Source organism: Vespula pensylvanica, chromosome 22, assembly GCF_014466175.1.
Source record: "Vespula pensylvanica isolate Volc-1 chromosome 22, ASM1446617v1, whole genome shotgun sequence".
Taxonomy (NCBI): domain Eukaryota; kingdom Metazoa; phylum Arthropoda; class Insecta; order Hymenoptera; family Vespidae; genus Vespula; species Vespula pensylvanica.
In genome coordinates this window covers 2,081,574-2,105,022 of record NC_057706.1, presented here as the reverse complement: position 1 = coordinate 2,105,022, position 23,449 = coordinate 2,081,574, and the positions used below count along the sequence as shown (strand labels likewise).

Here is a 23,449-nt window from a genome sequence, read left to right as displayed (position 1 = left end):
ATGATATAATTATTATTACAATACTTTCAAACGATAATTATTATGTTCGTAAAATTATCAATCCTTCGGAATATGATAACAATTTCTTTCAATATATTCTTTTGATATTTTTTCGACTTTATAGAGAGAAAAATGAAAAGGAGAAAAGATAAAGGTAGAAAGAAGATGAAAGAAAATGAAATTTTTATGAAAAATCAGAAGGATCCGTGCAAATGGATAAAAGACTTTGATATATACGATTAACCGATGAACATCGGTCATGATAAATAACGTTTCTATAAGCGGATTCGTTAAAATGTTTCGGCGTGTAAACGAAAACGTGGAAGTGGGTATACGAGGGTGGAGATGGGGGTGGGAGAGATATAAATAACATGTATTTCGTTGTTGACGTTTGCCCGACGAAATCGTAGAGCGAGCAAATTTTATCCTCGACTATTCGAATGTATCCAGATTGCTGCTCTCGAAGATTTCACTGACGCATCGTATATATGTATACATACTGTATATATATATAAAACATATATTTGTTACATACACAATATATATATATATATATATATATTGTGTGTATATGTAAATATGTATATATAATATATATATATGTTACATAGATATGTTGTATATACATACATATTATATATATGTATATATTTACAACATATAGGTATATATATAAGTACGTAAATACATATGTAGATATATACATTATATATATATATATAAATTCATACATAGATACATAGATATATATGTATGTATATGAGAGCTCGTCTGTCAAAGTTTTCGTGCTTCTATAAACGTTATCCTATTTTCAAAGCTTGCCAGGAATATCGTTGTACCATAATCTATCGTCCAACTTTAAGAGTAGAGATAGACAGAGGGGAAGTGAGAGAGAGAAAGAGAATTATCTAAGTCGAGATGAAAAGGAGAGAGAGAGAGAGAGAGAGAGAGATAGAAAGAGAGAGAGATCGTCGTTTCTACGTCATGACTATCATCTTGACGCTTACTACACCATGTTGATTTAACGCGGACGGATAAATCCCGGTAACTGCTTTCTAATTGCAGCTTAACTCAACGAGATCTAATCAATTTATCATCAAGGTTAAGATTAAAGGGTTCAGTCGATCGTTCGTAGAAACTATTCGAATCTTCGTCAACATTCGTATTAACCTCTCATTTACATATCTTGTTAATTACGAGTATCTATAAGCAATTAATTATTTCAAGTGATAAGTCTGAAACAGACACACACACACACACACGCGCGCGCGCGCGCGCGCGCGCGTACATGACATGCACGTATATGTGTATATATGTGTCCTACTTTCGTTTATATTCCACGTTTGATTTAATGGTATATTACTGACTAATACCTATCCATATCGATCGATCATTTATCGAAGTTTTCAATGAAAAATTTCGATAATTCAAAAGTTCTTATTCCTTTCGTATATAACTATATATTATTATTCTCTTTACATCCATCGCTACGTTCTCTAACATATATTTGAAAACATCTTGATAAAATTTACGTTTAATTTGATTTAACTTTTTAATATCGATAGAAATTCTTCTTATAAGTTCGAGTTCTGATCGTTACTCAGTTATTATTTACTATTGTGCGTTATTTCTCATTCCGTCGTTAAAATATTCTATGATAAAGTTCTGCCCGCGGAGATAACCTTTTAATACGCTTAAATATATAGATATTAATTTTTCTATATTACGTATATATATATATATATATATATATATATAGTACATATAATATATAATATACATATGTATATATACATATTTATATATATATATATATTTATATTTATATTTATTTCTATACGATGTATACATATAGAAATGATGTATATATGTATACATACATACATACATATATATATAGATAGATAGATATATATATAGATGGGTGTACCCTTTTAAATGCGACACGCTATATCAATTTTTGATTTTAAAACATTTAACACGGTCGATGAATTCAACCATCAATTTTTTTTCTCTTCTTTTCTTTTTTATTATTATAATTTTTTTCTTTGTTTTTTATTCTTTTCTCTATATCGATATTTTCTGCTTCGCGAATTTCGTGAGGCTTGAAGTATCGATTTTTATATATAAAAAAAAAAAAAAAAAAAAAAAGGGAAAAGAAAAAGAAAAGAAAAAAAGAAAAAAACTTGTTATGATTGTCGTATCTCGATAAACAGCGTTCTTTAAAAAATATTTGCGATACATATTACATTTTCTCCCCCTGTTCGATCCCCCATAATCATCGCAAACAAATCTGATAAGTTTTGTTCGAAAGATTTCTTTATGAAACTAATAGAACGGAATATATTTGAACCGTATTGTTTTAATCGAAACGAAACACCCTATATTATATATTATTTCGTTACTATTTTATAAGCATATATTTATATACTTATATATAATATATATATATATATATAATAAAAAAAAAATTCAGTTTTATGATAAAACGTACAATGGCACGAGATCGTTTGGTTTCTTTTCTTTTCTTTCTTCTTTGTTTCTGTTTAGTTCTCTTTTAGTTTTCAATTCTTTCGCGAACTTTTACCGACCGATGTGATTCGTTTCAATAAATCACGAATTTCACTATCCCATCTTTGATTTTTCTTTCATCTTCGTTCACGTCAGATACAAATGTTAAATTTTGACTACAAGTTCGAACAAAAAAAGAGAAAAACAAAAGTTCAGAAAGAAGAAGAAAAAGGATATGATTGATCTAACATAACTCTAATATTCTTGCAGTTTAACTTTTTAATTTCGAATTATAATACGTATTTGTATGTGTATTAATTTTTTCTTTATATAATATATAAAAAATATGATGATCCTCGTAGATCGTCTCTTCATAAATGAAATAATTATTACTCTTGATCGCTATGTATTTTCATTTACACTAAACTTACGTTAGTTTAAAATATCTTTCTTTTTTTTTTTTTTTTATCGCATTTCAAATATTTACCAACGGGGAAATAATCGCTTATACAGGGTGATACGTTTAAACCGGGCATATGTGTATCGTTGCGAAAGAACAGAATACAAATGGATTATATTTGGCTGGGATTTAGGAAATCCAGGAAATCTATGTTCACCCACGCACCGAATAAAATGAATCGGGTCTGTTGCGTACTATGTTAAACTATCACAATGCTTTTTATTATATTAACAACGTATGCTTCTTTCGAAATCATCAGTTATATTGGTATAGCGTCAGACAATCCGACGCCGTTTGACACCTTACTATTCTCTTGTAACGAATAGCGTTGGGTTGCGTCGGGTCGCGTGCCGATTCTCTCGGGTTCTCTTAAAATTTCTTGGCCAGGAATCAATTTATCTCTCGGTTATAAATTTTCGAAGCATAATAAATAATGTTAACGTTTTAAATTAGATTAGTGATAGTTTAGAGCACCGACAAGTATTTCATTTCGATGATTTCAATTTTATTTATTTATTCATTCATTCATTCATTCATTTATTTATTTATGTATTTATTTATTTATTTATTTATTTGTTAGTAAGAGTTTAGAGCATTTCGAGTAGTTTATTTCGATAATTTGAATTATATTTATTTATTTATTTATTTATTTATTTATTTATTTGTTAGTAAGAGTTTAGAACATTTCGAATAGTTTATTTCGATAGTTCGTATTTTATTCATTTATTTCTTTATTTACTTACTTATTTTCCTATTCGTTTCTTTCTGTTTTTTTAATTAAATCAACGATAAGGATCAACATCGATAGTAATTATCATTAAATCGTACGTTAAATCCGGATCAATTCGTTCGAGTTTATTAATTCGAACGTTATTCGAACATGTTACGTACTTTATAGGACTACACACACACAAACACACAAATATTCATGACCCAGTTGTAGTTAATAAACCTCTGTCGATCCAAGTTTAAACCACTCCTAGTTAATTCGAGAGAATAATCGATTCGATGTTATTATCACGATGGTATTTCCTTTTTAGATTTCCAAGATGGTTCAAAGAAATTACGATTCACGGCTATGAAAGGAGAGATTCTCACAGTCCATCGAGATCATCGTCTAAATCCGTTTATATCTCGAATAAAGGAGAGTTGATAGGAGAAAAAGGAGGAGGGGTGGGACGAAAGAAGGTAGTGATTTTAGTTGGCAGTGTTTCTCAAATCTCCTTTACTGGAACATCAATTATATCGGGTCATTAAATTTAAATTGTTTTGATCTTTCAAATAAACTATAGTCATATAGTTATATCATAAAAATGTGTTCTATTCGTTAGAAAATTATTAATGAATGAATTATTATTTAATCGATCGACTTTCGTTAGCAATGATAATTATAATCACTCGTAATCTTATAATTGATTATAGTCATCGGTAAAAACACAATCCCATAGTAATTTGATATTAGTCATTTGTAAACCGTGTTAATACCACTAACGCGAAAATAATACACCTTTATATTCTTGATATATATATATATATTTTTTTCTTTTTTTTTTTTAGAAATTTGTTTCTTTTCATTATAGTCCTACTTAAACTAAACTCGAACGTTTTAATTCGCTCATTACACGTTCCCGTAATTAGCTTATCGAACTGAAAAGAAATCTAATCGGAAGATATATAAGTTTCAATAGAAATAATAGTACAGATCCTTTTAACACTCGTAATTAATTTCATTCGTAAACTTTAATAATTAAAAAAAAAAAAAAAAAAAAAAAAAAGAAAAGTGAAAAGAACGAACTTAGAAACACATTATTTACGAACACATATTATTGAATCGGCTCGTTCTTTTTTCTTTTATGAAAAGAAAAAGAAAAAGAAATCATTTGGGACGATATTTGGTAAAGATTGAAATGCACTGGCAGTTTATGAGAGAGTGGGAATCCAAAAATGAAGAAAACAAAAATTCAGTAATAAGTCAAGAACAAAGAAGAACAGATTATAAGTTATCTATGTACAACCAAGAAAAAACGAACTCCATTGTTTTCCCATCAAAAATATGTCACCCTTCTACAAAACGTGAATCACGAACGTGAATCACGTTCGTTTATTGTTAATAGAAAAGCTCGAATCGTTCGCGACTTGATTCGCATTCGTAATTTTATAATTCACGATCTAGAGTGAAAACAAACAACAAAATAATATAATCACATCGGACACAATCTGTTTTAATTTTGCCATACGAATCACGATTGAAAATCAAATGGCTTTTTTTTAATTCAGTTTTGATCGACTTCGTGATCGTCGATCGTAGAAAATGTTGTTGACGTCACAAACGATCTTATTCACGATTGGCGCGTGAATAACGCTTTCGTGATTCACGCCTCGTAATTCACTCGACAAGTGTATCCTTTGTTTTTTCTTCGTACGATGAGAGTTTGTTGCTTTTTCTTTTTTTATTATTATTATTATTATTTTTTTTTTTTTTTTTTATTATTTCTTTCCTTTTCTTTTTTATTTTCTCTCTTCTCAAGACCCACACACGTGTATCCTTTCTCTTCTTTTCGAACGATACGAGCTTCTTTTCGTTTTTCATTTTTACTTTATTATTTTCTCTTTTTCTTTCTTTTTTTTTTTTGTTTTTATTTATTTATTTATTTTTTTTTTTTTTTTTTTTTTTTTTTAATCAAACAACATAGCAATCTTTTGCGATATCGCGAAAAACGACGACAAACATCTCGATGCATACGTAATAATAAATTTCTATTTTTCTATATTTGCGTAAAAATCCCGATGGATAATGTCCTTTTAATTTCGAGTGAGGTAAATAAAACGAAAAGGAAGAGAAGGTAGATTATATTGTTTCAAGGATATTCAACCGCATCGAAACGTTAGTATTACTTAAGGGTGAAAGAGAAAGAGAGGAAAAAAAGAGAGACAGAAAGAGAGAGAGAGAGAGAGAGAGAGAGAGAAAGAAAGAAAAAGAGAAAGAGAACAAGACAGAGATAGAAAGATAGAAAGAGAGAAAATAGAAAGAGAGAGAGAGAGAGAGAAAGAGAAAATGAAGAGAAAACTTCGAAAGAGAAAGAAGCCGATTACTCTTCTTACGTGAACAAACAAGGACGAGAGCTTCATATAAAACGATAGCCGGTTGTTATTTTCTTTGATCGCTTCTCGTGACAATTCACGAAATAAATAAAAAAAAAAAAGTAGAAAAGGAAAGAAAAGAAAAAAGAAAAAAATATACGACAAAAAAAGAAAACGAAAAAGAAACATTTTAACCATTTCTCGTGTAAGTACGTTAGTTACAAAGAAGGTAAATGCAACATGTACGTGATACCCTTTACTATTCACCCTCTACCATCATCTACCACCATCACTCTAGTTCCACCCTCATCTGTATTTATTATATGTAGGTACATACGTACGTACATGCGACATGCATAAGTTTTAGCTATACAGCGACGTTGTTGTTGTTGTTGTTGTTGTTGTTGTTGTTATTATTGTTGTTGTTTGTTGACTGAACATTATTCTTAGATTTTACGTCTACCTTCATGCAGAAAAATGAATTTTCTTTTTCTCTATTTCTTTTGAAACTTTGAAATATCTCTCTGTAAGAGAGAATAAAACGAGTGCGAATATTTCTTTCTTTGTATTTTGTAATTTTTATTTATTCTTTTTATTTGTTTATTTATTTATTTATTTATTTATTTATCTTTTTTTTTTTTTTTTAATAAAACCAATAGTTCGTACATACCGATTTATCGATCACTACAGATCGATTACGTCTCTATTTTGTAGAACACTAACGCATTTTATGAAATGAGACAATGATATGATAACATTTGTTACTAATCAATGTAAGTACTTACTTACTTACTTACTTACTTACTTACGTATGTATGAGTTACGTGAATTCGTGAAACGCTCTCATCCTTACGAATAATTCTTATTTACATATCGTATCTTTCTTTTCTTTTTTTTCTTTTTATCATCTTTCTTTTTCTTTCCTCTCGTGTTTAGACGTTTCCACATTCATGAACAAACGAATTGCGACGAGAGAATAATCCGACTAATCCGAACTAGTCGACGTTGAAGCCGCATATCGAAATCGACGGAATGGATTACCGAAGATGTACTTTATTTTTCCTCTTACTTTCTTTTTTATTTTTTATTCTTCTCTTTGCGTCGAAATTCGCGGAAATTCGTTATTCGCGTCTCTCTCGCTACTACCCTGTCCCTCCCCCAGCCCATCCCTCACAGCCTAGTCCCTCATAACCTCCCCTCAACGCTCGAAACCATTTATTTCGTGGCTTGGGATTGTACATGCGTGTGTTATATATATATATATATATATATATATATATATGTGTGTGTGTGTGTGTGTGTGTGTGTGTATAAGAGGAAAATCACTTTTCAATGTCGCAGCAGCGAAAGCGATATTCTAGCCGTTATACCTAAATAGTAAAAAAAAAAAAGAAAGAAAAAGAAAAAGAAAAGTAAAAAAACGAAACCATAGGTTTGATAATATTGGAAAATATCGAAATATGAATATTATCGAATATAAGAGAAAATTGAAAGTATAAAATTCAAATCAAAATGATACTGGTAATGATGATAATAATAATAATAATAATGATGATGATGATGATGATGATGATGATGATGATGATGATGATGATGATGATGATGATGATGACGACGATGATGTTATTAATACTCTATCATCGAATAATTGTAATAGTCCTCGTATGCTTGTGCATATCGATTAATGTCGAAAAAAGGATCGAACGTAACGTTATCGTTATCTGACTGTTATTTGAATTCCAGATCAAAAGGGATTAATTAAAAAGTCTATTGCGAGTTCATCGATTGCAATGAGAAGAGATATTCGTTATCACGTTAATCAAATCGCAAAGAAAGGAATAAAAATGATTTTGAAGGAATTGAATAGTTGATCGAGTGATTCATAGAAAGATGCTTGCTTATCGCCATCGTTACGATATAAATTTTCTTTATTTTCTTTTTTTTCTTTCTCTTTCTTTTACAACTATCGAAATTTAAAAAAAAAATAGATATGAATGATTTCAATTGATACGATTCTTTCAAGATCCAATTGTTTCCAATTACGATGTTATTCGATCGGGATGAATTGATCGTGAATAGGGTAGTTTGATCGGAATAGAAATAAAATAAAATAATAATAAATGGAAAAAAGAGAAGAAGAAAGATAAAGAAAGAGAGAGAAAGAGAAAAATATATATATATATATAAATTAAATTGATCCATCGAATATAAAAAGTACGAACGATGTTATTAACCTTCATCTTATTTCTTTATGTTTCATTCTCCCTCTCTCTCTCTCTCTCTCGCTCTCTTCTTTTCTCTTTACTTACGATGACTTGAAACGGCTTCGACGAGACGTTTATCGTCAAAGACGATAATTGAAGTAGACGTATTTGCAGGAAGCCTTTCAAAGCTGTCCTGCTATATGAGTTACATACAGTAAGAAAGTAAGAAAGAGAGAAAGAGAGAAAAAGAAAGAAAGAGAAACAGAAAGAGAAAAAGAAAAAGAAAATATCTGAAGAGGGGTAAAGAATGGTGGTGATGGTAGTGATGGTGATGGTAGCAATGGGATTGGAAGGAGTCATAGGAAAGACGAGAGAAAGACAACCGATTATTTCCCCTCAGTACGTCATTTATCATCGAGAACTGGCGTTCAGCAGCCGTAATGTTTTACTCGAATGTCGCAATATAGTAATGTACAAGACGTACAAGTAGAAAAGGATAATGGAAGATAGAAATACATACATACATTCATATATGTCTACGTATACACGTACATGTATACACATATATTTACGTGAAACTACATTTCCTTCTCTGGTCCACTACCCCCCTATCCACCCCTTGTAAACCTCTGTAAACCGTCGTAAAACTCGTCGTAGCTATAACTCTTGGGAGGTGGGTGGATCATCGTCGTCGAATATCAAAAAGTCTATCGGAATAATCTTCCTACTGAATATGGTTTAAGGAGGAAGTAAGTACATACTTACTTACTTATTTACTTACTTACTTACTTACTTACTTGCTTAGTTAGTTAGTTAGTTAGTTAGATAGTTATTTAGTTTCTTAGATACTTACTTACCGTGATCGATTTCGGAATCCTTCTTACGATAGTATGTAATATTATTCAATCGTATCGCGAATTAATCTGGCCTATCGATTATTGAACGAATTTTTATCTATATACATAAGAGTCCTATATAACTCAATGAGATCGAGATAATAAAAGAGAGAGAGGAGTACTTGGGAAGAGATAAAGCAAAGGAGGGTAAGGATAGGTCAGTATCGTAATACTTTTTTTTTTTTCTCTTTTTCTTTCTTCCAACCTACGATTGAGATTTATTTTTTCTTACTGATAAAATTCTTCTTCAAGGAAAAATCTTTACTAATAAACTATAATGATGAGAATTGATATTTACTGTCACACGTATAATATTATTATTATAGTATACATATTAATTATCGTCAACGATGACGTACATCATTAAAAATGTTTCAATGAAAAATATTTTTCTAATAGTATTTTTCTCTAACAGTTAGTACTACCTTTCTTTTTTATCGAACTAATCATGTATTTTACAATCTCGTTAATTCAGATCATCAGGCGATAAAAAAAAAATATATGTACATACATTTAAAAAGTTCAATATATACATAAGTATCTGTAAAATAAGTATCTGCTAACTGATAATATTGATCTGCATCATTTCATTTTTTTTTTTTTTCTTTTTTCATTTTTTTACTTTCTGCTCGAAAGATTTCATGATAAGATTTCGTATGAACTATCGTGTTACTATGCTACACGAAATTGGTACTTCATATGCTATGATGTGTGCCAGATTCATAGAAACCATACTACCATCGCCCCATTATGGTACACGTATCATGAGAACATAGAACATGAATCGCGTATCACAAATCATGATCATAAATCACTCAATCAATGCATTTCTAGTGCAAGCAACTTCACAATTTCCTTCCATCTCGATCGTACATCTTCTCTGAAGAGAGAAAGAGAAAGAGAGAGAGAGAGAGAGAGAGAGAGAGAGAGAGAGAGAAAGAGAGAGGGAATGAACAAACACGATCGCTATGTAGCCTACTTTATAGCTTGTATATCCGTAAATAAAATACTCTAAACTATCCTTCGGATATGTAAAACAAAAAAAAAAGAAAATTAAAATAAGAAAAAAAAAAGAACAATTATAAAAAATTGTTCACGTCGAACGGAAAAAAAATATATTCGAAAGAAGTTATCTCGATATGAAATTACGAAACGCACGTCTGTCAAGGCTTTCATATATGTATATATATTTTTCTTTTTTTTTTTTTTTTTTTTTTTTTTAACAATTTAAATCGTCTGTTACATTCGTTCGTTCGTAATAGAGATAATTCGAATAATACCATATATCGATTTGAATATTTTTTTTTTTTCTTTTTTAAATCGAAGGATTAGTTATCAAAGCGATTTAAAACGCGAATTTAGCAATACTACGTACGCTTTACGAGAAATTCCGTGACACGGAAACGTTTGTCTTCGTTCGTTTAACGTCGACTACACGAAATCGTTTACGAGCTTGATTTCGTTTGATTCTCTTGGTTTTATAGTCGGCCAGATCCGTTCGAAGCTACAACATTAAAACAACGTTCTACTTACCTATCCGCGTTACGACGATTGTTGGCTTAATGTAACGATATTTACGAGGTATCGGTGCAACGTAATATCGTTCGTGACCTCTTTATTCTCTTATCGATATCTATCTCTTTGAAGATTGCATAATCACGATTATAACGAGCATCACGATGATCTCCTGTTACATACTTACATCGATGTAACGTTACAATCATTTTTAACGTTTGTTTTCGAGTCTTTAAAAAGGATACAAAAACTAAATTTTAATATCGATTACGATAGACGAAACGCATATGTGTCAGAAATGATTTATGAAATTTTTGTCGAAGGATCAATGATTGCGATTTGATTTCAATGAAGATTGAATCTTCGTTCTTTTTCTTTCTTTTTTTTTTTTTTGTTGCTTTTTTTTTTGACGAATAACCTCCCACCGAAATATATTCTACATCATCGGAGCTTTCTCGTTGAATCGTATTATAAATTTCGTATAAATAAATTTTCTTATTAGAACTTCGTAGGAATGACAATGATCTTTATTCGAGTCGATCATGCGCGTACGATACGTTTTGTAATATTATTAAATAAGTTCCTTCCTTTGTAAAAGTTTACGAAAGCATCGGTTATATAAAAAATTTTTTTAGAACACTGACAAATGAAACAATTAAAAATGTCCGAACGAGGACGACGACTACGACGACGACGAAACGTTCAAATGTCTCTTCTCTTGAAATTTAATTTACGAGAGACTCGTACAACCGTTTTTATGATTATTTCTAAAGAAATAAAAAAAAAAAAAAAAAAGAAAAGGAAAAAGAAAAATGAAATTGAAAAGGATTAAAAAACAAAGAGAGAGAAAAAAGAGGAACAACCGATTTCGGCAATTATTATATTACAACGTATGTTTCTTTTTCTCTTTATTTCCTTTTCCCTATTATATCTAATTATTATAATAATTTAACAAATACGATACGCTCGATCTTCCTTTGAAACGTTGCAAAATTCTTCCGAGCGAGTGCATTTTTTTCACCATGGGGATTTCCAATTCGTGATATTACAAAATACGACGTAACTGTATCCCCCGAAATTAAATATTTCGTTATCGCGCAAATATTTCGAAGTAACTTTATTATCATCTCTTACGCTTGCGGTTGAGCGTAAACGGAAAAAAAAGAAGAAGAAAAAAAAGAAGAAGAAGAAGAATGAAAGAGACCAAAAAACAAAAAAAAAAGGAAAAGAAAAGAAGAAAGAAAATAAGAGAAAGTAAACTTCTCCGAAGCTGTAAGAAATTTTTATCATAACGTTAAAAGAAAAAAAAAGAAAAAGAAAATAAAAGAAAAGCACACGAAGACGGCGTATCTACTTAGTTTCAATGATGCCGATATAGATCTGCTCGAGCTACGAGATTTTTTTTATAATTCAATCTCACGAACAATAATAAGAAAGACAATCGAGAACAGACTCGATAGAGTAAGGAAAGACAAAAAAAAAAGAAAGTTAAGATCGGTGCGACTTCGTTCGACCAGAGGTGAGAGGGTAGAGGGTGGATTGGGGTGGAAAAGGGGTTGGATGGACGATCGATCGAGGTGAAAAACTCAGTGCCGTTCTTTCTTTCTTTCTTTCTTTCTTTCTTTCTTTCTTTCTTTCTTTCTATCTTTCTTTCTTTCTATCTTTTTATCTTTCTCCATTCTATTTTATTTTACTCTTTCTCGTTCTTACAAGGGATACGGAAAACTTTAAACCCAGAAGGGATAGGATTCGCTACAAAGAACGTATTGGAGCAAGTTCATGATAACTATGTAGTTATCTATGTATCTAGAAAAGTATGTAGAACCCAACTAGTAGAGAAACACAAAGAGAGAAAAAAGGAGAGAGAAAGGAGTGAAAGAGAAGAGAAAAAGAAAAAACAAGAAGAAAAGAAAAAAGGATATGAAAAGAATAAAAAAAGAGGAAAATGACCGATCGAAGATAAAAAGTCGCATTAATTTAGTCCATATTTTCTCGTTATTATAATATTACGATAAAGATACGCCATGTTTGGTTGTGAATGTAATATTAATTCTACTTGTTTTTATTTCTCTCTCTCTCTCTCTCTCTCTCTCTCTCTCTCTCTCTCTCTCTCTCTCTCTCTCTCTCTCTCTCTCTCTCTCTTTCTTCGTATGTGTCTTTTTGTCTCTCTTCTCTGTCTTTTTTCTCTGGAAAAAAATATCAGGAGTGGTAGAATGAAACGAGATGGGTATGATAAAGTTAAAAGAAGGATAACGAATTCGACGATATGGAAAAAAAATATGATCGAAGATGAAACATCTTATTACTTTATCCACATTTTTTTTTCCTATTTATAATATTACGATAAAGTTACACTTTATCTCTGAATGTAAATAATACTATATTTTTTTCTATCTTCTCTCTCTCTCTATATATATATAATATATCTCTATATATATATATATATATATATATATATTTGTATGTATGTATGCATATATCCGCGTATGTTTTTCTTCCTAAAAAAAAAAAAAAAAGAGAAAAAGAAAAAAGATATGTTTAGAATGAAATGAGGTAAAAATGATAAAGTTAAAAGAAGGATGATGTGCAACGAAAATATGAAAAAAATATTTTTCTTTTTCTGTAATATTACCACGGAGTTACATTTGTTGTTCTTTATTTGTGAATGCTATAATACTTTTTTATATTTTTTATCTTTCTTGTTTTCTCTCTCCCACTCTCTCTTTTTCTCTCTTTCTCTCTCTTTATCCATCATTTCTTCATCGAAAAAGAAAAAGAAAGGGAATGCAAATCTTCGAAACGAAATAAGAGTGAGAATGATAAATTTAAAAAGGATAACGTGCGACGAGGATATCAAAGAAACCAAAAAAAAAAAAAAAAAAAAAAATGCAATCGAAGATAAAAAATCGCATTAATTCATCCATATTTTGTGCTCTCCCTGTGATATCACGACGAAGTTACTACACTCGTTATCGTTTATCTCTGATTACGAAAATACTTCTATTTGTTTCCCCCCTCTCTTTATCTTTCTATCTCTTTCTCTCTTTTTCCCGAGAATAAAGAAAAAGCAAAGAAAATACAATTCTTTAAAATTCGATGTATTGAGAATGACAGAATTAAAAAAAAGCATAAAGTGCATCGAAGATTTAAAAAGAGAGTGCAATCGAAGATAAAAAATCGCATTAATTTATTCATACTTCTTCGTTCCTATAATACTACGTTGAATTTACACTCGTTATCGTTTATCTCTGAATACGAAAATACTTCTATTTGTTTCCTTTTCTCTCTCTCTCTCTCTCTCTCTCTATCTATCTATCTCTTTTTTGCCAAAATAAAAAAAAAAGGAAAGAAAATACAATTCTTCGCATACATTGATATTGCAGAATGCAATGTATTGAGAATGATAAAGTTAAAAAAAGGATAACTTGCAACGAAGATGTAGAAAAAGAGTGCAATCGAAGATAAAAAATCGCATTAATTTATTCATACTTTTTCGTTCCTATAATACCAAGTAGAATTTACACTCGTTATCGTTTATCTGTGAATACGAAAATACTTCTATTTGTTTCTCTCTCTCTCTCTCTCTCTCTCTCTCTCTCTCTCTCTCTATCTATCTTTATCTCTCTTTTTCTTTCTCTATCTTTCTCTGTCGCTTCCTCCCTCATTTTATGCGAAAATAAAAGAAAAAACAAAACAAGACAAAGGAAAAAAATAGAAAGAAAAAGAAAATACAGAAAAGAAAATACAGATCAAAGTTAGAGAAGTGTTGGTGGGGTGATCGCGAGAGTTGGCAAGGGTGAATAAGGGGTTGAAGAAGAAGAGAATGGAGGAATGGTGCACGTTAGAAAGAAACGAGGTGAGAATGGCAGAGTTAAGGGGTATAACGTGCGTTTAGGACGCAACGAATTCGAAATGAAGACGTGAATGTGTGGAATAAAGAAAGGAAGAATGGGCGGTAAAGTGGGCGGAGTGAATGACTGAGTGAGTGAGTGGATGGGTGGGTGAACGAGTAAATGGGTGAATGAGTGAGTGGGTGAATAGGTGAATGGGTGAATGGATGAGTGGGCGAATGGGTGAGTGGGGGTGGTCGTGTGTACTTATGTCTATCTACGTATGTTTGTGCGTGTGTATGTAAGTACATGCGTTTGTGTATTAGTAGTAGTAGTAATAGTAGTTGTGTGCGAGATGAAACGCGAAAGCTTTCCCAGAATAATTGAACGCGGCTCGTCCCGATCGATAGTTCCTTTTCCGGTTGGAGTGTGCCGTTGGTAGGTGAGAGAGAAAAGGAGGTTGTTGGCGTTGGTTGTCGTTGGCACTATTCCTTCTTCTTCTTCTTCTTCTTCTTCTTCTTCTTCTTCATCTTCTTCTTTATCTTCTTTATCTTCTTTTTCTTCTTCTTCTTCTTCTTGATCTTCTTTATCTTCTTGTTCTTTTTAGTCGGTCGACGAGTGACTCGTACGAAACACGCGGGAAAAATAGGAAAAAGATAAAAGAAAAAAAAAAAAAAAAAGAAAAGAAAGAAGAGAAAAGCTTTGGTCCACGGTAATATCATCCTAGTCGCGTAGTTCTCTACGTCGTTGTCGTCTTTTCTTTCAACTCGTTTGGTTTTCATTTCCTAGCACGGATAAAACAGATATCTTGACTTATCTTCGCGACAAGCTTCGAGAATCTCTTCTGTTTTATACTTGTTGTTTTTCTCTCTTTTTCTTTTTTCTTTTTTTTTTTTTTTTTTGTTTTTCTATTTTTTCTTTCCTCTATTTTGTTTTATCTATCTCTTGAAAACTTGAATTTCTTTCTTTCTTATTATTGCAAATCGATCGGTGCATAACTTGAACTTAAGGTGTTAACGTTTCGTTCGATTTACTTCCCATCTACCGATGAATGATTTCGATTTATTTTTATTTAAGAATTTTTCTGTGTATATTGTAAATTAATTTCTAAATTGAAATATATTCGTGAAATATCTATATGATATAAAAATTAATTAATTTTATACACATATATATATATATATATACATATATGTATGTATATAATCGATTAATTTTATATTTTTTATTGCAAGACAATGTTATGAAAAACGATAAGATCGAACGCGAACATATTTCTTTTCTTTCTCTTTCTTTTTTTTTTTTTTTTTTTTTTTAAACCTCGAGAGAGAATATGAAAGAGAGAGAAAGAGAGTGATGAAATCTCAATGGAAAAGTTTTCAAGTCCAAAAAAGTAAACGAAAAGTATTATTGGTTAAAAGCTTACCTGGCCTTTAGCGACTACACACACAGACACACACACACACACGCACACACACACACACAAAATATACAACCCGATAGATTTTGAACTAGACCAGCGAAGTTTAAAATACATACCCGATTTTTGCGTTAAAAGGTCGATACTTTTATATAGTTCGTAGCAAACAAAGTACGAAGGGAAACGAGAGAGTGAGATAGGGGTGGAAGGAAGGATGAGGAAGAGGGAGAAACAATACTATAGAGAGGGAGAAAACAATTAATTAATATTATCACGCGTATTGTTATCGACGTTACGGATTTCATAGTACGTTATCGTTATTGAATTAGAACGTTCTCCGAAAGCCGAGAACCATAGCTAACCGTTTTGTAACTGTTTATATTATTTTCGTAAACACGAATCAATCGAATACTGCTATATCGAAGTATTGGAAATTAACTTATTCGGGTTCATTGTACGTTTGATCATTTAGCAAGGAAGAAGTTCCATTTGCATTATCAGTAAAATCGAAAGATTATTATTACTGACTAGCATGAAATTATTATTTTATAGATTAATAATAATAAAATAATAATGAATAATATGGATATACGATAGTATGCAATAATAAACTAATAATAATAATATTACTATAATTATTATTGTTATTATCATTCTCTTTTTGTGATTTATAAAATCGATAAAAGATATATCGACGTTTTGCATATCGTACCATTAATATATTCTGATAAATTCGTTTGTATATTAAACGTTTATAAAAAACAATTAAAAAAAAAAAAAAAGAAAGTGTAACCGAGATATGGTAATAAAGAAATTCGATATAAAGAAATTTGCAACGAACGATAAGATACCGATCGAACCAATTTAATCGTCGTTAACCACTGTAACTACATTACCGACATTAACTTCTGTTTTGCAGTGCCGTCGATATGGTAGGAAGCAGCACCAAATCCGAATCGACGTTGCTGACCAGCGCTACTCGAGAGGATGCCGGCGTTGAGGTCGAGGTCGGCATTTGCAGAAGCTCATCCTATACGATACTTCCTGTTGAGAGCTGTCTACATCGTAACATAACCGATGAGGCCGTACGAAATTCGATCGATCGTCTCGCAGGATCGATCATTGGCAATCACATCGAAGAACTCGACGAACTCGATAATCCGAGAATCGATCGTGCCGATCTCCTGTCGAAACGTTTCTCCAAACTTGCAGGTGCTTTTAGGTCTCACCTATCAGGCAAAACTACCGGACACCATGGAAGTTGGCTGATAGAAACTCGCAGACGATGCTTGAAGATGTGCAGTAAGTTCAACAATCGTCGACCTTTTCTATTCGAATAAACCGGAAAAAAACAATCTCCACGGAGAATCGTGATATCTTCTCGAAACGTGATTCGATTAGATTATTATTATTATTATTATTATTATTATTATTACTATTACTATTACTATTATTATTATTATTATTATCATCGTACGAAAAATCGTTTATTATTTTTCGTCTATCGTTATCCGAAACGGCTACTTTTCATCGAATCTAGTTATCAAAAAAAAACAAGAAAAAAATTAAAAGATCTCCGATAGAGAACGAATTTTTATGGGGATAGATGATGGTTTGGGCGGAATATTCTTTTGTTACACTATCTTCTTTTTTTCTTTTCTTTTCTCAAAACTCGCGAGTTTAACACGTTTATCGTGGTAAACGTACGTATATTATTTTTTATCGTCATAATCTTATAATTAATCTTCTTTCTTATCGTAGATCGTTGAGTACTCGTTAACCGATCTAAAATAATTAAATCTATGAAAGAGATCTATGTAGATCGTATTTACTCGATAAATTCTTTTATTATAATTTTTCTATTCGCCCGACTCGCGTAAATTATATTATTACGAAAGTTCGTCTTTATATGTCGTTTTCGCGTGTTTAATGTCGTAATGCTTTGGTTTCATTGGTGCACGTATTCGTTCGTCGACGTCGCGACACATTAGCAATTTTTATACGAAATTCTTAGCCTGTCTTGTGTCGAGTATTATAGCGATGGCGCACGAGTAACTTCTTTCACATCGGAACAGTGACGCTTTTCTGGAATTTCTACTGAACGGTAAGTTGTCTTTTTCACGGATCCTCCTACGGCTATGCGCATCCAAGGATCGGCCAGGTTTTGATACTTTAATATAAAACGTAGAATAGAATTTGACGATACTCAAAAGAACGAGTAAAATCATTCCTTGATAAATATATTCTTATATTTTTTTTTTTTTGTACATATGTATATATTTATATATATATATATATATATGCATGTATGTACATAGATGTTTGCATAGAAAGCACACACAAATATGCACTTATTATGCATACTTACCTTATTATACCTATATATACCTTTTTTTTATTTGTATATATTATATATATTTTTCTATTTCTAAATATCATAACAATATTTAAAATATAATATTCTAAGCGTCATAAACTATCTTTAAAAAAGATATATCTAATATTTACTTATTCGCAAAAAGGCAGTACGAATTACGAGTGAATTTGAATAAACGATATGAAATTTCCTTTGATATCCGTCATAACAAATTTTTCAACGTTTTATTCATCGTAGTACATCGACGTCGAATGTTTCGATCTTATGAAAGATTTCCTTTTTTACAAACGACGACGACGTAAGCAAGCAAGCAAGCAAGTACGTACGTAAGTACGTAAATACCTACGTTCGTCGACCCGATGTTGTTTAAGGTCGACAGCAAAACGGTGCAAAGGCCACCTTAGCCTGATTTGCGTGCGAATTATAAGTAACTTATTCGTCGCACGACACCGTCGCGTTTCGTAAATCTGACCGTTTATATTAAAAGAACGAAAACGAGAAAAGGAAATGAAAAAAAGAAACAAGACAAATAACGAAGTAAACAGCAAAGAATTTAATAAATACTCGCGTTTCAAGCGTCTCTTTTTATTTTATTTTTTTTTGTCCGGATTCTATAATTGTTGTTGTTGTTGTTGTTGTTGTTGTTGTTGAATCGTTCGATCGATTCGTTGCGATTATTATCGAAATCATCTAGTATGGATAAGTACTTCCTTCCTTGAGACTACTCACGCGCAAAGAAGGACAAAGAAAAAAGAAAATAAAAGAAAAAGAGAAAGAAAAGAAAGAAATAAAAAGTATGTTATTAGATAACGATCTAATTAACGAACGCTATTAGGTCTACTAGGCTCGTTATTCAATCGTTATGAATGAACGATCTCTTTTAATGACGAATTTCAATAGAAGAAGAGAGACAGAGAGAGAGAGAGAGAGAGAGAGAGAGAGAGAGAGAGAGAGAGAGAGAGAGAGAGAGAGAGAGAGAGAGAAAGATCGATAAAAAGTGATAGCTACAGAATACTCTTTACGGTTCATTTTTTCATTCACATTGATTGTAGTTTTAATTCTCACAGTCTTTTCTTTCTGTTTTGTCTTTCTCCTTTTTTCTTTCTCTCTTACCTTGATAATCACAACAGAATTTTCATTATTTTTCATAATTCGCAATTTCATATTTCTTTTTTTTTTCTTTTTCGTTTCATTGAAAAGAAAAGAAATCATTGGAAGGTAATTAATGATCGATCGTTGACCAGCTCGTTTCCGCTATAAAAAAAGAATGTTTCATTATCTGCCTTATTAAAAATTTATCTACTTTCCTATTTTATTATCATTTAATTGATAATATTAAAATCCCATTGGTCATAGATGAGCGATCATCGAGACCATACCTACATACAATACATCTATATCGTAGTCTATATCGAAATTAGTACAAAATTATTCGATTGCGTTTTCCTTTGACAAAACTTATCGAGAATTTCGATTTTGTATTGTTTCGACGTTCTGATTATTGCAATTGATGTATTATCGCTGATACGTGATTTTAATCCGAAGAAAATGAACGAACTCCACTTCGAAGAAAATTAATAAACGAGAACCCTTCTTAATTAACAATCATGTCCGTTTATAGACTTTAAAAGCTTTCTGCTTCTGCCGTTAGTGCTGTTGCTCTTTTGCGAACGAGTTCGGTTTGCCTGATTTTTTCTCCTTCTTCTTTTTCTCTTCGGCTCTTCCTTCTTCTTAAAACCTCACCCCACCCTCTACGTCTTCCAACCCCCACCCTACCACTCACGTGCCACGTTCTCGCGCGATCCTCGTTCATTTTCACCTTGGAATTCCAGTTCGTTCAAAGTAGGCCCATTCTCTCTCTCTCTCTCTCTCTCTCTCTCTCTCTCTCTTTATTTCTTTATCTTTCTCTCTATCCCTATCTCTTTCTCTCATATCATTCATTCTTTCCCGTTCTTCATTACGCGAGAAAAATCGCGAATCGCGTTGATCGAAAGAGGAAATAGAGGATAAGTAGGGGAGATGTTAGGAGAGGGGAGAAGAGTAGGGGATGGTACGATGAAGAAATCGCGAGAAAGAAAAATAAACTAGAGAGAGAGAGAGAGAGAGAGAGAGAGAGAGAGAGAAAGAGAGAAAGAGAAATATTGAGAGAAGGGGTGGGGAAGAGGATGCAACGGGACGAAGAGAAACGCGCGTTAACCAGGTGACGTCGATATCTATCGAAACGTGCGATTTCGAGACGACGTTTGAGAGATGGAAGGAAGAAAGAATGAAAGAGTGAAGTAAAGAGAAGAAGAGGAAGTGGAAGAAAATGAAGATGAAGATGAAGTTGAAGATGAGGAAAAAGATGAAGAAGAAGAAGATGAAGATGATGATCGGAATCTGTTGCTCGGTAAAGCGAGGTAAACGGACTGTGGGTTTGTTTACTGCGCATTTCGAACGGAGACGAGAAGCAAGAGAAGGGAAGAGAAAAAAACAGAGAGAGAGAGAGAGAGAGAGAGAGAGGATACTCGTGGCTCCGGGAGTGAATGACCGAGCCCGAAAAGCAAGTTCCTCTTCTTATACACATACGACGCATTGGCTCATACATAGATACATACACATACGTAGAAACATACACGTACATAGATAAACACATATGTAGATATCTTCTACCTTTTACCTATACCCGTAAGTACGATGGAGTTAACGCGTTTTGCGCTAACGAGCCGCTTCGTTATGATTTTTGTCGAGGATCTACGGTCAAGCGCGGATGTAGATGTGGTAATCGTACGACTTTCTTATTTTTTTTTCTTTTTTTTTTTTTATTCTTTGCCTTTATCTTTTCCCGTTTCTTTTTCTTTTTTTTCCTAATTTCGAACGATATCTATCTATAATTTACTTATCTATATCGCGATCTTCTCGATCATCTCGTGATATATCGTCGCTCGTTTCGATTAAAGATCGAACGTTCGAAATTTAAACGACAGTCGTCCTTTCGTCTCCATTCGTTCTTCTTTCTCCTCTTTTCTATCCTTCTCTCTTTTACAAATTATCGATAATTAATGCTCTATCGATTAATCGCTCGATCGTAAATTCGCTGTATCCTTTCGCGTCTTTGAAATACGCGAAGAAGATAAGAAAACGTAAGATGAGAAAACGTAAGGTAGATAAGAAGCGTTGGATCAAGCAGGATCAATGATCTTTTTTTTTCTTTCTTTCTTTCTTTCTTCTCCTTTTAATCCAATGATCATCATTTATTCGTACAATTTTATATTTTCGTGTACGTCCGAAATTAGTCAATTCTCAATTCGATAGTCCCGTGGAGGATGAGATTTTCTTTAAAAAAATTTTCTTTTGCTATATCGAAAGAAAAAAAAAAAAGAAAGAAAGAAGAATGTTTCTTGACATCGAACAAAAAAAAGAAATTCTGTGCACGCCTACGACGAACGGAACTGATGGAAGAAGGAGAGAGAGAGAGAGAGAGAGAGAGAGAGAGAGAGGAAAGAAAATTCGCGAGATCGAAAAAAAGAAACAAAAAATTCTGTGACACGATAATATCGTCGTAGCAAACATAACTAACGGATTTATTCGTTTAACGCTGTCGCGTAATAAAAGAAGATTTATTATTCGATACGAATAAATTTCGGACGATCGTGTTCTATCATATTTGCGTTAACATCTTCACAGAATCGAATCTTCGCTTTAACCGATAAGAAGGATTTTCTATTTTCTCTACGGTATTAGAAATCGCTATATCTACAATATGTATCAAAATAATAACGATGTAGAGCGTGCGAAACGTTAGTTCGAAATTCGTGTCGAGAGTTTCGCTTGTATCATTGAGTACGATTATACGAAGTGTTTCTCATGCTGGCGTAAAAAAAAAAAAAAGAAAAAAACAACAAAACGCATTTAAAAATCTAATATTTATCGCATACCTGTGTGCTGCCTGTGTGTGTGTGTGTGTGTGTGTGTGTGTGTGTGTGTGTGTGTGTGTGTGTGTGTGTGTGTGTGTGTGTGTGTGTGTGTGTGTGTGTGTGTGTGTGTGTGTGTGTGTGTGTGTGTGTGTGTGTGTGTGTGTGTGTGTGTGTGTGTGTGTGTGTGTGTGTGTGTGTGTGTGTGTGTGTGTGTGTGTGTGTGTGTGTGTGTGTGTGTGTGTGTGTGTGTGTGTGTGTGTGTGTAGGTATATATGAAAAGAATGTTTGGCGCTTAAAGATTTAAGGAGAACGTCGAGGAGACCTTTTAAAGATCAGTCACTTAATCTCGCCATCTCTCGTTTACGGTCACTCGTTTTTCATCAATCGAGCGTAGATCTTATCGTAAAAAGATAAGATCGTAAATGTCTAACCTAGGACACGACGAACGCAGGATAGGGAAACGAGTTCTCTTCGCCGTTCTATGGATGACTACTGGTATCGCGTGTGTCTCGTCTTTCGTAAAAGAGAAAAAAGAAATAGAAACAAAACAGAGGAAGAGAGAGAGAGAGAGAAAGAGAGAGAGAGAGAGAGAGAGAGAGAGAGAGAGAGAGAGAGAGAAAGAAATAAATAGTAAAGGTGCCGTAAAGCGTTTATTATTATTATTATTATTATTATTATTATTATTATTATTCGGAGTGTACGACGTATGATAGAGAAAGAGGATCTTATTTGTCTCTCGAACATATCGCTTCTTTCTCTCAGAAGCTTTCGGTTGTACTTGAAGAATAAGAAAGAGAGAGAGAGACAAGGAATAAGAGAGAGTGAAAGAGAGGGAGAACGAGAGAGAGAGAGGGAGAAAGGGATGAGAGGGGAGAATTTTCTGAGAGACCTTGGCTGACGTTTTGCGTCTAAGGGAGAGAGATACAAAGAGAGAGAGAGAGAAAGAGAGATAGTACGTATAACTCTCTCTCTCTCTCTCTCTCTCTCTCTCTCTCTCTCTCTCTCTCTCTTCCCTTTCTCTCTCTCTTTCTCTCTCATCTCATTAGCTTTTACGAGCCTTTATGCTCTCCTGACGGCGCCGAACCGTCTTTTACTGCCCGTTCATCTCGCCGAGTTAATCGTAAATCCATCTCCAGCGCGTCCACCGTTTCTTCTCGCTATCCACCCTTCTTTTTTCTTTTTCAGAAGACAGAGAATAAGAAAGAGAGAGAAAGAGAGAGAGAGAGAGGTTGCAGGGACGAGACACGTTCTCGTCTTTC

At 32.5% G+C, this 23,449-nt stretch overlaps 1 protein-coding gene across 10 annotated transcripts in view; it reads left to right on the top strand.

The window, feature by feature from the left end:
• Positions 1-23,449, top strand: part of LOC122636535 (growth factor receptor-bound protein 14-like) — a 426,705-nt gene that overhangs the window by 99,025 nt on the left and 304,231 nt on the right. For 9 of the 10 annotated variants that reach the window (XM_043827858.1, XM_043827854.1, XM_043827857.1 and 6 more), the window contains one exon: positions 16,837-17,219. In XM_043827858.1, coding sequence (XP_043683793.1) covers positions 16,837-17,219 — 383 coding nt within the window. Of the gene's footprint in view, positions 1-16,836; positions 17,220-17,992; positions 18,022-23,449 lie in introns of those variants that run through there. The other variant, XM_043827866.1, reaches the window with a different exon arrangement.